At 45.1% G+C, this 12,774-nt stretch overlaps 1 protein-coding gene across 1 annotated transcript; it reads right to left on the minus strand.

Moving 5' to 3' along the window:
• Nucleotides 1-2,595: 2,595 nt before the first annotated feature.
• On the minus strand, nucleotides 2,596-8,939 carry LOC106562606 (eukaryotic translation initiation factor 3 subunit M). The gene is made up of 11 exons (XM_045708479.2): nucleotides 8,808-8,939; nucleotides 7,822-7,954; nucleotides 7,265-7,403; nucleotides 6,914-7,037; nucleotides 6,232-6,326; nucleotides 5,497-5,580; nucleotides 5,278-5,377; nucleotides 4,984-5,065; nucleotides 3,922-4,065; nucleotides 3,504-3,564; nucleotides 2,596-2,815 (listed from the first exon to the last, which is right to left on the minus strand). The coding sequence occupies exons 1-11, from the start codon at nucleotides 8,847-8,849 to the stop codon at nucleotides 2,692-2,694; spliced, it is 1,128 nt and encodes a 375-aa protein (XP_045564435.1). The 5' UTR covers nucleotides 8,850-8,939; the 3' UTR covers nucleotides 2,596-2,691.
• Nucleotides 8,940-12,774: the final 3,835 nt, after the last annotated feature.

The following is a 12,774-nucleotide window of genomic DNA, read 5'->3' on the forward strand; positions in this document are numbered from 1 at the left end:
TGAAAGTTAATAGGATGTCTTCTCTTGTCCTGTGTTCTGCTGTGTGTCTGGACACTGTCAGGGCTTTAGATTTGCTATAAGGAATGTTCATACAGAGAATGAAAGGCTGATGCAAAAGTGAAATTCCTGACTTTATCTGTCTGACGCTAGATGATATTACAGAAAGGCTTTAAACATGCACTCTGAGGCAAGGCTGTGATGATTGAGCACTATGCTCTGGAAAAGTGATAATATTCTCAGCGGTGGGAAAATTCCAAGTCAGCATGATCAGTTGAGAGTCTGTCTTCTTACGCACATCCATAGTCTTTAAGGCATAATGAACTGTTTAGCATTCTAAAAGTCACTGCTGTCCACATGCATATTGTTCATATTTAGTGGAGTACACGCATTTCACATAACACACAAGAGATCAAATTCACCTTCAAACTGTTTTATGGTGAGTAGCCATGTTACCATAGGAGTATCAGCTCATTTGCTTTTCAGCACTGAACTGCATGGAACTACCAGCTTCCAAACGTGATAAGACGGGTCATGAGAGCAGATAAACCAACTGGAGAATGACGTGAAAGTTACAGCTGGGAGATCTCACATGACACACCATCCATGAAGCAGTAACTTAGGGCCTGAGAGACAAATTAGAGAGAGTGAGAGGGGAGAAAGGACGAGAGAAAATAGAGAAACAGAGTTCAAGGAAGAGAGGGAGAGAAAGGGAAACAGAGATTGGGAGAGATAGAGGGAGAGAAAGAGAGGGAAACAGAGATTGGGAGAGAGAGGGAGATAAAGAGAGATAGAGGGAGAAAGAGAGGGAGAGAAAGAGAGAGGGGAACAGAGAGAGAGAGAAAGGGAAACAGAGATTGGGAGAGAGCGGGATAGAAAGAGAGAGGGAAACAGAGAGAAAGGAAAACAGAGAGGGAGAAAGATTTGAGATTTGTTTTATTTGATTAGGATCCTCATCAGTAACAGCTAGTCTTACTGGGGTTCGACATATAATGACAAATACATTACAGACAAAAGGCTTTACAAGTTACATACCTTTAAAACATTTACATGTAGTGTGTGTGTGTATTCATCTATCAGTTACACATACATGTCAGTACATACACACTTAAAGCAGAGAGAGGGAGAGAAAGAGAAGGATATGGGGGTAGAGCAGGATAGATAGACAGATGGAGACCGACTCATACAGAGAGATGTGGGGCAGGTTAATGGGGACTTCCACAGTGTTCAGTAAACCTAACTCTGTCTCACCACATTAGTCTAAACCTGCTTTCTCTGTACCCCACCTTGCTGGTGGTGACCATGATGAGGAGTGGTGTGATTTACTCCCTCTGATAAGACCAGGGGATGCTTCTCCCAGAGGACTCTGGGATAGGAGTGAGCCTTGAGCTTCTGCAGACGCTGCTGGGCCAGAGCTGTGACATCACCATTAACACACAGGTTGCCGTTTGGTTTTGGCTCTACCCAGTAGACTGGCAAACAATGGTGTTGCACCCTTCCTCATGCTCTCTTCAAAGTAAACTTTGTTTTGACTGACAAATAACCATTGTATTTCTGCTGTCTTAATGAAATGTGCAGTGATGCAAAATATTTTGGGAAAAACTCCATTACAATGTAAAGGCACGTTATCGTGCAATTTGTTGTCAAAAGTATGGCAGCAGTGGTGTTTTAGCAATAAGTTGATTTGACACTACTTCTGTGCTTCCTCAACTACATTTCATCAGTCCCTGAGGGAGAGAACTTTGAGAGAACCCTTTTATATCTAAATGCCTGATCCAACACACACATCAGCACAGTTCAGAACCTAATGCTCTGGAATGCTGCTAGAGATCAGATTTTAACACACCAGTGTAACAGCCAATCATTTGTCCTCTTACAGTATTAGGAGGGAGTGGAATTCCATTCTGGTCAGCTCATTAGTGTATTTGGTGGACATTTTCTCTTTTATCATTCAGAATTGTCCAACAGTGTCCAGGGCTGTTGAAGTGTTTTAACCTTTCCTGTTGACGTTTTGCATGAAATAAGATGGACCAGGCTAGTGCACAGAATGTGATCAACGCCAGTCGCTAGTCTTCTGTGGAAGTGGCACAGATAAAGACCAGTCATACCATAAATATTACAGTAAATGTTTCATCGAGTGAAATCATTTAACTGCTTTGTATTAGAGGTGGGAGACCATTGAGATAGGACACAGTATTCCTAACCTGTGTAACATCAAACTGACACTGGATCAGTTTCCATACACCTCGTCTAAAAAGCTAGCGCTGAAAAGAACACTGCTCTGACCTCAGCTGAGGAGTCAGGTTGATAGCATTGATAAGAGTAGGGTCTATAAAGTTCTTAATCAGGTGACCCATTTGTCACCCTCAGTAACAGGCCCCGTCACCCCACCATCTCACATTGCCACTCTGGGTCTAACTAGAGCCAGATGCTCCGGGTCGCCAGGTGAAGAGCAACCATTTACACTACAGACAGCAGCTTCTCTGGAGAACACGGTCACTGGTGATGTTAGCATGTAATGCTGAAACTTCTGCGCTACCACTTACCGCTGTAAACAGCTAGACATGATTTACATCTGCTATTAAGACAAGCAAAACAACCAATTAGTCTTTTATTGGGTGAATATAAAAATGGTGACAGAAGATTCAACCAAGGGAGTTTGACAAAGGAGAGGGGGTTTTGGAGAGAGAGATCTTAGGCGGAGGGGGACAGGGTCTGGAGGCTGGTCTTCACAGTTGCCAAATTGCCCTTCCAGGAGCTGAGACTGTCGTAGAGCTGCTGCCACTGCTGCTTGCCGAAGGTGCGGTGTGTGCTGTGACTGATGGGGGCAGAGATGGAGACACATGGTTAGGGAAAGGGGAGCATAATGCCATACCTGGCAACCCTGAAAGGTATCATTGGAAATCTCAGAGCTTTGAGTCTCCCTCTGACAAAGTAGTGCCTAATACGTCTGAAGTACCTAGAGGGAAGACATTTTCCTCGTCACACACAACCAAACCCTATGATTAATAGGTCTGCATAGAACATACCACAACCGTAAGCACCAATCAGATCAGAGTCAAACGGAACCTGCTTTGTAGCACAGAATAAAAATAGATGTCTAGATTTCCTTTGCGGAAACCCATCAACAATAGCATTTTTACTCAACTGGCAACAAAAAGCCTCCAACAGTGAATAACAGTATTTCTGTACAGCAACACAAGAACAAAGACCAACTCTATGGTTTTATAGTGGGGAGCTCTGAAGAACGGTTGTCAGAAACCTTGAGCTGATTGCTACACAGTAAAGAGTCTATTACAGGTCATATTCATTAGGTACCAAACGGAAGAAAAAGGACTGAAAAAGGTGAGGGCCAGTTTCCCTTTTCTGTTGCAAAATGTTTCGCTACATTGCGCCTTAATGAATACGACACAGCTTTAGCCTGCCAAACGCAGCCGCTAACATCGCAGAATACGCTTGATTAGAATGCCACGTTTAAAAAAAGATATATATTAATTTTGGCTTACCTCACGATAACCTTTCGCTGTGTCTGGTCAATCTTGCAGTACACCATCTTAGTCCGAACGGCTACAGACAAAAGAGACAGGAAGACATTGAGAGAGGTGGGCGGCAGACCAGAGGGAGTATCCGTGTGTCAAGGCAACCCTCAAACACATTACAGACTTCTGAGAGGGCGACCAACGTCACAGTAACAATAAGGACACCAACTCCTACATGTCTGCTCCTGTGACAGTTTGGTTCCTCAATTTGTCAAAAAAATACATCTACAGACAACATCCTGTTTTTACCGTTTGAACTTTTTGTGTTTATAGATGTTAGGTGGACTGTTGCATTGAGGGGGAATTCCAGCGTTGTCAGAGGGGAGTATAGTATTATTAGAGAGAGTGTGTGTGGGTCAGATTGGATTTGAGGTGGTGTTGGTACCGTCGATGACGAAGGCTTCTACTTGGTCTTCTTCTAACTGCAGCTCCTGCTGCATGGTGTCAAAGGAGATCTCTTTAAACTCCACCGCCATGCCCATGAACGTCAGCAGACGCATCTTAGCCATGTTCTGCTCATGGTTGAGACCTGGGGACAGGAAGACAGTCAATAAAACACAGGACTAACATCATGGTTGACAGGACTAACATCATGGTTGAGACCCGGGGACAGGACTAACACGGTTGACACCCGGGGACAGGACTAACACGGTTGACACCCGGGGACAGGACTAACACGGTTGACACCCGGGGACAGGACTAACACGGTTGACACCCGGGGACAGGACTAACACGGTTGACACCCGGGGACAGGACTAACACGGTTGACACCCGGGGACAGGACTAACATGGTTGACACCTGGGGACAGGACTAACACGGTTGACACCCGGGGACAGGACTAACATGGTTGACACCTGGGGACAGGAAGAGTTATTAAAACACAGGAATAACAAGACATGACAATGAAATAGATAATCAATGACAGGTCACCAACTCTTAGGTAACATTAATTATGAGATCATTAACTAGAATTACTGAATGCACATTAATTGCCAGTTGGCTGGGTGATTAAGAATGTAACTGACTAAGGATCAAACTCTCAGGGAGACCGTGGAGGGAAACTCCAAGAGGTAATCATTCTGTGATGAACACACAACACACTCAATTCCACTTGACTCAGGGAGGGTCCCTTGGCTAATTGCCTCTGTGCCCAGCAGTGTGGAACTACAGTGACCAGGCATATTAACACAAACACCACCATGTCTGCAGTGACAGCCAATACCACCTGACTTATGTGGGAGGACCAACCATGTTAATTGGACCACTACGTTCTCAGCAGTGTGTGTGTGTGTGTGGACAGAGACGCTGCTGACACACACACATTCCAACCCTGTATCCACAGAGGTCAGCAGTTTAGGCTAGGCAGGGTGTCCCCCCCGGGGGGATTTGATCTCTGCAGTCAGGTCACTAGCCGCCAGGTAGCCCCATTGAGTCTTGATCACTCACCGAGGGAATCGATAAAGTCTTTGTTGCTCTGGTAAAACTTCACGTAGGCAGCTAGCTTTGCACTCACAAAAATGGTTAGGAGCTGTGAACGAAGGAGAGAGAGAGAGAGAGAGGGAAGCGTAAGGCAATGTAGTCACTGTTAAAACAACCAGGTAATAATGTAGCATCATTGTTATGAATGGATTAATATGAACCTATTAAATCCTCCGCTGTGGCGCCAACAACAGTGTTCAAATGTCACAGCCTTGTTAACAGTAGGATGAGCTGTTCCCTGAGCTGGGCTTCAGTACTCACATCGTGGAGGAGTTCTCCCTCTAGGAAGCGGACAGGTTTCAGGGCCAGGAGGTGGTCCAACAGGAAGGTGTTGGGGTCTTTCAGGGCTCGTACAATGCATCTGGAGGGAGGAACCACAGAGGGGTGAGTGACAGCACAGACAGCCAGTCACGTATCAGATCTTGTAGTTATGATGGTAGGATAACAATAACAGGAGGATAGAGGTGTGTATGTGTGTACCTGTGGGCATCAACGCGTGCTTGTGAGGCGTTGTCCTCTGTGTAACTCCCCAGCAGCTCCACCATCACCTTAGCTGCAGCCTCGCTGCAGAGGAACACACACACCCAGTGACACAAGGGCCAGCTCAAGAAAAATACAAACATTGCAGATAAACAACACATATCCCATTGTACTGACGAATTACTTTTAGAAAAATATAGAAAACAATCATAACAGAGTGAATGTGTCGATGACACCACCAGGCTGGGTCGATGACACCACCAGGCACCAGGCTGTGTCGATGACACCACCAGGCACCAGGCTGTGTCGATGACACCACCAGGCTGTGTCGATGACACCACCAGGCTGTGTCGATGACACCACCAGGCTGTGTCGATGACACCACCAGGCTGTGTCGATGACACCACCAGGCTGTGTCGATGACACCACCAGGCTGTGTCGATGACACCACCAGGCTGTGTCGATGACACCACCAGGCTGTGTCGATGACACCACCAGGCTGTGTCGATGACACCACCAGGCTGTGTCGATGACACCACCAGGCTGTGTCGATGACACCACCAGGCACCAGACTGTGTCGATGACACCACCAGGCACCAGACTGTGTCGATGACACCACCAGGCACCAGACTGTGTCGATGACACCACCAGGCACCAGACTGTGTCGATGACACCACCAGGCACCAGACTGTGTCGATGACACCACCAGGCACCAGACTGTGTGTAGTTAGTTACCTCTTCTTACATTCGACCAGGGCCTCGTACACCAGCCTTAGCAGTGTGTGTTTCTTCTCTGTGTTCAGGTTCCAGTCTGTGATCCACTTACGCACCTGAACCACAAACACACAAGCAGAGCCATGAAAACGTCAATCCTCCTTCCTCTACAATGTCTTGTTCCTGCACAGAGCCCTTACATGTGACCGGTAAAGCGTGGTCTGAGCAAATTAGATTAGCACATCGGTGAGAGTGACCGTGTATGGCGAGTGTGCACGGTGAGAGTGACCGTGTATGGCGAGTGTGCACGGTGAGAGTGACATGTATGGCGAGTGTGCACGGTGAGAGTGACAGTGTATGGCGAGTGTGCACGGTGAGAGTGACAGTGTATGGCGAGTGTGCACGGTGAGAGTGACAGTGTATGGCGAGTGTGCACGGTGAGAGTGACAGTGTATGGCGAGTGTGCACGGTGAGAGTGACAGTGTATGGCGAGTGTGCACGGTGAGAGTGACAGTGTATGGCGAGTGTGCACGGTGAGAGTGACAGTGTATGGCGAGTGTGCACGGTGAGAGTGACAGTGTATGGCGAGTGTGCACGGTGAGAGTGACAGTGTATGGCGAGTGTGCACGGTGAGAGTGACAGTGTATGGCGAGTGTGCACGGTGAGAGTGACAGTGTATGGCGAGTGTGCACAGTGAGCGTACCTGGTCGAGGTCCGTGGGGATGAAAGCGATGGCGTTGCAGGTGGTTGCTACCTTGATGAGGCTGCAGTAGACTGTGTACCTCACTGGGGCCGTCTCATCCATACCATGGAACAGGTTACTCAGCCTACACAACCAAAACCATACACGTTAACTTGACCATTAAGACATGGCTTACGGTTAGTGTTTACAAGGGTCCCACTTCTTCCATAGTGCATAAACAAACCCAAATCTTTGGTCGCTGACTCCATTAACTATGTCCTAGTGATCCAGGCATCTAGAGTGGGTGGCTGCATACTTCACCGGTCAGGGAAGACTAGTAGAGAACAGAGATAGATGAATGTGTGGACTTACAGCTGCATCCTGAGGGAAGGCCTCTCTCCCTCTCGGGACTTGACCAGCTTCTCACACAGACTCTCGATCAGGGTCTCCTGTTTCTCCGCCTCCAGGATGAGTAGCAGTGACACTATGCTGTTCATCACACTCTCCACTTCTACAGAGAGGAGAGAGAGAGACAACTATCAATCACAATGACACCATTCATCATGATTCAAGAATCATTCATACAAGCCTCTTTTAGGAGGAAACAGAAAAAAAACGAACATAAGTGGGGGTCCAGGAGAAAACAAAAGGGCAGGATGGGTAGGGAGATGGAAAGAAAAACAGCAGAGGTAGAAAGAGCAGATGAATTAAGGGCACAAGACAAGGAAGGGGAGGGGGTTGACAGACAGAAATACAAGAGTGAGAGAGGACAGTTTACAGTTCATGTGTGTGCTGACACCATGCAGAGACAGGTGTATCTGTAGATGCCTTGGGCATGTTTGCCTTCTCTACATGGATACGTCCCCAATGTGAGCAGTCCTTTGGAAGTGCCACTGGCTATAGGTTAGCGTTTCCCTGGTGTCAGTCACCTTTATCGTCGTCCTTGAGGCAGACGTCACAGGCCTCGATGATTTGAGCCAGGTCCACATGGAGACCGCCTTCTGAGTTTTCCTCTGAGATCTCTGCTCCTTTGGCTTTGATGTAGGCCCTGAGCTCTGAGGCCTGTCAACAACAACACGTTATAAAAGAACAGGGGTGTATTTATTAGTCGGATTCCGTTGCAAAACATTTTGTCTGTGAAACCAAACATAAAACTTTCTGCAAAGAAAACCACAGCTTCTATTGAGTACTTTCCCATTTCTGTCTGTTTGGTTCCTTGAGTAAACAGTAAATGTTTTCCGTTATAAAACGTTTTTCAACGGAATCAGACTAATGAATACACCCCAGATTAAACAAACTACAGACACAGCAATGACACTTAGTCCAATAACAAAACATGCACTACTTAACAGCTGTCATTAGAGATATTTAAATTGTACATTTGATTAAGGCTGCACAATGACGTATTTTCCTTCTCTAAGCCTTACAGCTGGCAGTTAATCTATACATTACAACTAGCTTGTGTCTTCATCCAAAGCTAGTCAACTATTCTAACCAGTTAGCTAGCTACATTGGGTGCAAACATTGATACAAATTGTTGATGTTGTAGACTGCAATTAACTGTTAGCTAGTTACCTAACGTACATTCCTAGTTACGTGTAAAACAAATGCATCAGCTGGCAATACGTTGCATTAAGTAAACACAAATCACGGGGATATAGCTACAGTTTACAAAGAGAACATCTAGATCCATTTAACTGGGGATGAAAATGGAACCAGTTGTAAAGTTAGCATGCTAGCTAACAAACAGCTAAGCTAACTAGATAGTGTACTGACCATAGTCTTTGAATCATTATATGGCTAACATTAGCATGCTAATGTTATCTGGCATGTCACCCTTTGTCGTAACGTTACATATCGACATGAGTGTGCTCATTCTTTTTTTAAAACTATTACTAACACACTTCAATCGTACCTGGTCCTCTTCGGTTATGTCGATAAATGCTGGGACACTCATTTTATAATTATTTTAGTGAGCCTAGATCAAATCCACGCTCGCACTACCGCTAAGGCCACCGGAAAAGAAAACGCTTTACTACCGGCAAACATAATGCACTTCCGGGTCATCATGTTAAAGCGACCGTAGTGATAATTCAGTTGGACTGGACTTTTTCTCATATTGTTTCATACAAAATGCTTAGCTAGCCTAACCTCTACATTTACACCATACGACCAAACGATGTAATGTTTATTCGTGTTTGATAATGTAATTATGATACAATGTAACCATTTCGTTTTTGTTCCCCCCCACCAGTTGTTACATTTTTAAACGTAACCATTATTTAACTAGTCAAGTCAGTTAAGAACAAATTCTTATTTAGAATGATGGCCTACACCGGCCAAACTTAGCTGGGCCAATTGTGCACCGCCCCATGGCACTCCCAATCACGGCCGGTTGTGATACAGCCTGGATTCAAACTAGGGTGTCTGTAGTGACGCCTCTAGCACTGAGATGCAGTGCCTTAGACCGCTGCGCCACTCAGGAACCCCAAGCACCAGTTTCTTTGAGAAACACTTTTATTGAAGGATTTCAATAAGAATTCCCGAGATACTTAATGTGTGAAACAGGTAGTGGAATCATATAATTCTGTTTATTTTGCTAGATGACTTATGCACCATCTGGAAATGGATAACCTCAGCTTGAGCACTCCAAAAAGAACAGACAGGGTTCAAAGTGTATGGTCAGGGTCACAAGTTAACGAGACCCACTGCCATGGTCCATGCCATCCTTTCTCCTCTTCTTATCCAGGTATCAATCTCTCATCTTGGGGGCTAGTCCCAGGATGTCTTGGCTGAGAGTTACAGTGGTAGAGGTGATCCTCGAACAGAGGTTATCTGGCTGAATTACCTCTCTGTTCGGACCACCATGACTTTCCCCAGAGTTGACACCGGAAACAATGTGAGCATCAGAGGGGAGCACATTTACACAGCCCTCCCACTGACCCAGCGATATGGCACCAGGGCCTGTATATCAAGTGGGATGCTGTGATTTAGTCAGCCGCAGTGGCAGGCCACTTTCCCCTGGAGTGATTGAGGTGGGGGGGCTTAAGAGTAACTGGAGATGCAATTGCCCCTAAAGCTGGCTCAGGTTACAAGCTATTGGGGTGTAAAGCCATACATCTTCAGGTTAAGAGTAAAGCCAAGCACCTTCCATACCCAAACAATGGTGGTCTCTTCTTTCCTCTTTACTGTCTCATAAAACGGATACTATCCTGACCTTGGATACCAAGTCTTGGTTTGTTAACTGTCTCAACTTTACTCAGCCATACAGTATTGTTTCCTCTATAACCTGTAGAGCAGTTTGCTGTAATTCATGTCTACGTATGTTGCCCATTTGAGACACTTTGACGTGGCATAGAAATTGCTTTTTAACTTATCTAATAGCAATGAGATATGAACTGCACATAGGTCACAGTTTGCTTATAACAAGTCATTCCTGTTTGATTACAGGAATATTTTACATCATGAAATGGAGCGAGAGAGCAGCCAGACCATAATTCCTGAATAGTCTGCCAGTCAGATATGTCACGTTGCAGTTACAGTTTAGACCAAGTTTAGACCAACCCAGTTCATTTTTATTATGTTTAGTAGGATAAGGATCTTAAAATAGGGAGCTACGGGTAAATGGTCGGTGGAGTGTTTCACCATGGCCCCTGTACAATGTGTAACACTCATCAGCCTGAGAGTGCCTGGTACCAAGCACCAAGCTCCCCCCTCACTCTCTCCTTGCCCTCTTTGGCTGTCACAGCCAGGAATTTATGGCCGCTTCTACTCCCAAAGTGTGCTTGCTTGTGTAACTCTGAGCATTTCATTAGGTGATTAACAACTGTTGTCAAGTGCCTGTTGTATTTCAACTGCAGAATAAAAGTGTATTTTTTATGGTTTTGAAGCTCCAGATGTATACGAGACATTGTTTGTCTTTTTTGGGAGAAGCATTAAAACGCCAGGTTTTGATATGATCCTCTGTATGTAACAGAGAGGGCATGTCTTCCTATGGTTAGATCCCGCTGGGCAAAAACTGGTTGAATCAATGTTGTTTCCATGTCATTTCAACAAAGAAATTCAAAGCGATGACGTTGAATCAACATGCAAAACTGATTGGATTTGCAAAAAGTCATCAACGTAAGGGAATTTTGTATGTTTTTCCACCCAACTTTTAACCTAAATCCAATGATCTGGTGAAATGTTTGGTTGAATTCACGTTAGTTGAAAATTAAACCAAAATTTGACTGCAAAATGGTCAGGGTATAAGCCGCAGACATTACGAGGCATGGCCTTACAGGTTCATTGGACTGAAACATTACTTGGTCCACAGTGTAATAATGTGTCTGTCTTATTTCTCATAGCCAGGCTGACCTCACTCTGACCTAATATCCCTTGCGTGTGTGTGTGTGTGTGTGTGTGTGTGTCTGTGTCTGTGTCTGTGTCTGTGTGTGTGGGTGTGTGTGTGTGTGTGTGTGTGTGTGTGTGTTTGTGTGCGTGTGTGTGTGTGTGTGTGTGTGTGTGTGTGCGTGTGTGTATTGAAGTGTTAGTGTTCATTTCAGTAGAAAATGACTGGTCAGTCAGCCTATTTAGCTATTGCAGTATGTGTGTGACTCATCGTCAGAGTTTGTTCACAGGAAATGGTTGGTACATGACTGTTTCAGAGTAGCAGATCATTTAGGTTTGCTGTGCCACACTGCTATCAGAGTGTGACTTATTCAGAAATTCAGCATAAAGGAATGTCCTCAATGACATCAGCTATAGCAATGGCAGAGATGAACCCGTCCTCTCTTTGACATTATGGGGGTGTGAAAAGAAAAGGCTGTATTAGGAGAGGATTTAGTTTAGGTGTCTGTTTTCTCAGCCAAGTGTAGCCTACTCACCTACTAACCCTAACCCATCACGTAAATCGCTCTCATGATCATCATCACACAACATGGCCGCCCAACTTTCTCCCTCTGGTTCCCACTGTCCTCCTCACCTCCCCAACCACTGTCCAATCCCCTGCCCTGGGCTCATCTATCAGACTAGCAGTGACCTCATCAAAGAGTGCCTCGCTTGAGTGAGCACTGGAATAACACCAAGTTTCCCCTAAAAAACGGATATATGGTCAGTTTTGCCATTTTATCCTGTATGTAGGTACCGGCTCGCCAAGTCTTGGTCCAAAAGGCTTCTTAATAGCTTCTACCCCCAAGCCATAAGACTCCTGAACAGCTAATCAAATAGCTACCCAGACTATTTAAATTGTTGGTTTAAGGGCTTGTAAGTAAGCATTTCACTGTAAGGTGTACACCTGTTGTATTTGGCCTATGCGACAAATAAAATTTGATTATATTTTTTATTTGAAAGGTTCAGGTTAGGATTTGAGGGTGGTAAACTAATCCTAAATTGTAATGTATGCCATAGTGTGCCAGTCAGTGGTCTATCTTGGTGTAGAATTGTAATGGTGAGAAGCAGATCTATTCTATCATAACTTTTCAGAGTTATGATAGAAGTATGCAATGATGCTGACCCCCCTAAATATTCTACTCCTCCCTACACCTCTTGCACACACACAATGTACTTCATCTAAAATAAACATGTAGACCTTATGTTGTTCATCTAGTTGATTACTTGTTTTCTCTCAAAGCATCAAACATGACCTTTGGCGTAGTCGGAATGATTTCCCATGACGATCTGCCTCCCTGTGTGTGTGTGTTTTCACGTGCATGTTTGTCTGTGCTCGCCTGTGTGTATCTTGATAGATGCTGCGTGTCTGTGGTCTGCTTAGATAGCGGTTCAATGACTGTGATCCATTATCTGGCCAGACACTAGATAATCAATACTGAAAGGGAGTGTAACGCCCTGGTCATAGAGAGGGGTTTTTTGTTCTTTATTTTGGTTAGGCCAGGGTGTTACAT

Source organism: Salmo salar, chromosome 26, assembly GCF_965601325.2.
Source record: "Salmo salar chromosome 26, fSalSal1, whole genome shotgun sequence".
NCBI classification, from domain to species: Eukaryota; Metazoa; Chordata; class Actinopteri; order Salmoniformes; family Salmonidae; genus Salmo; species Salmo salar.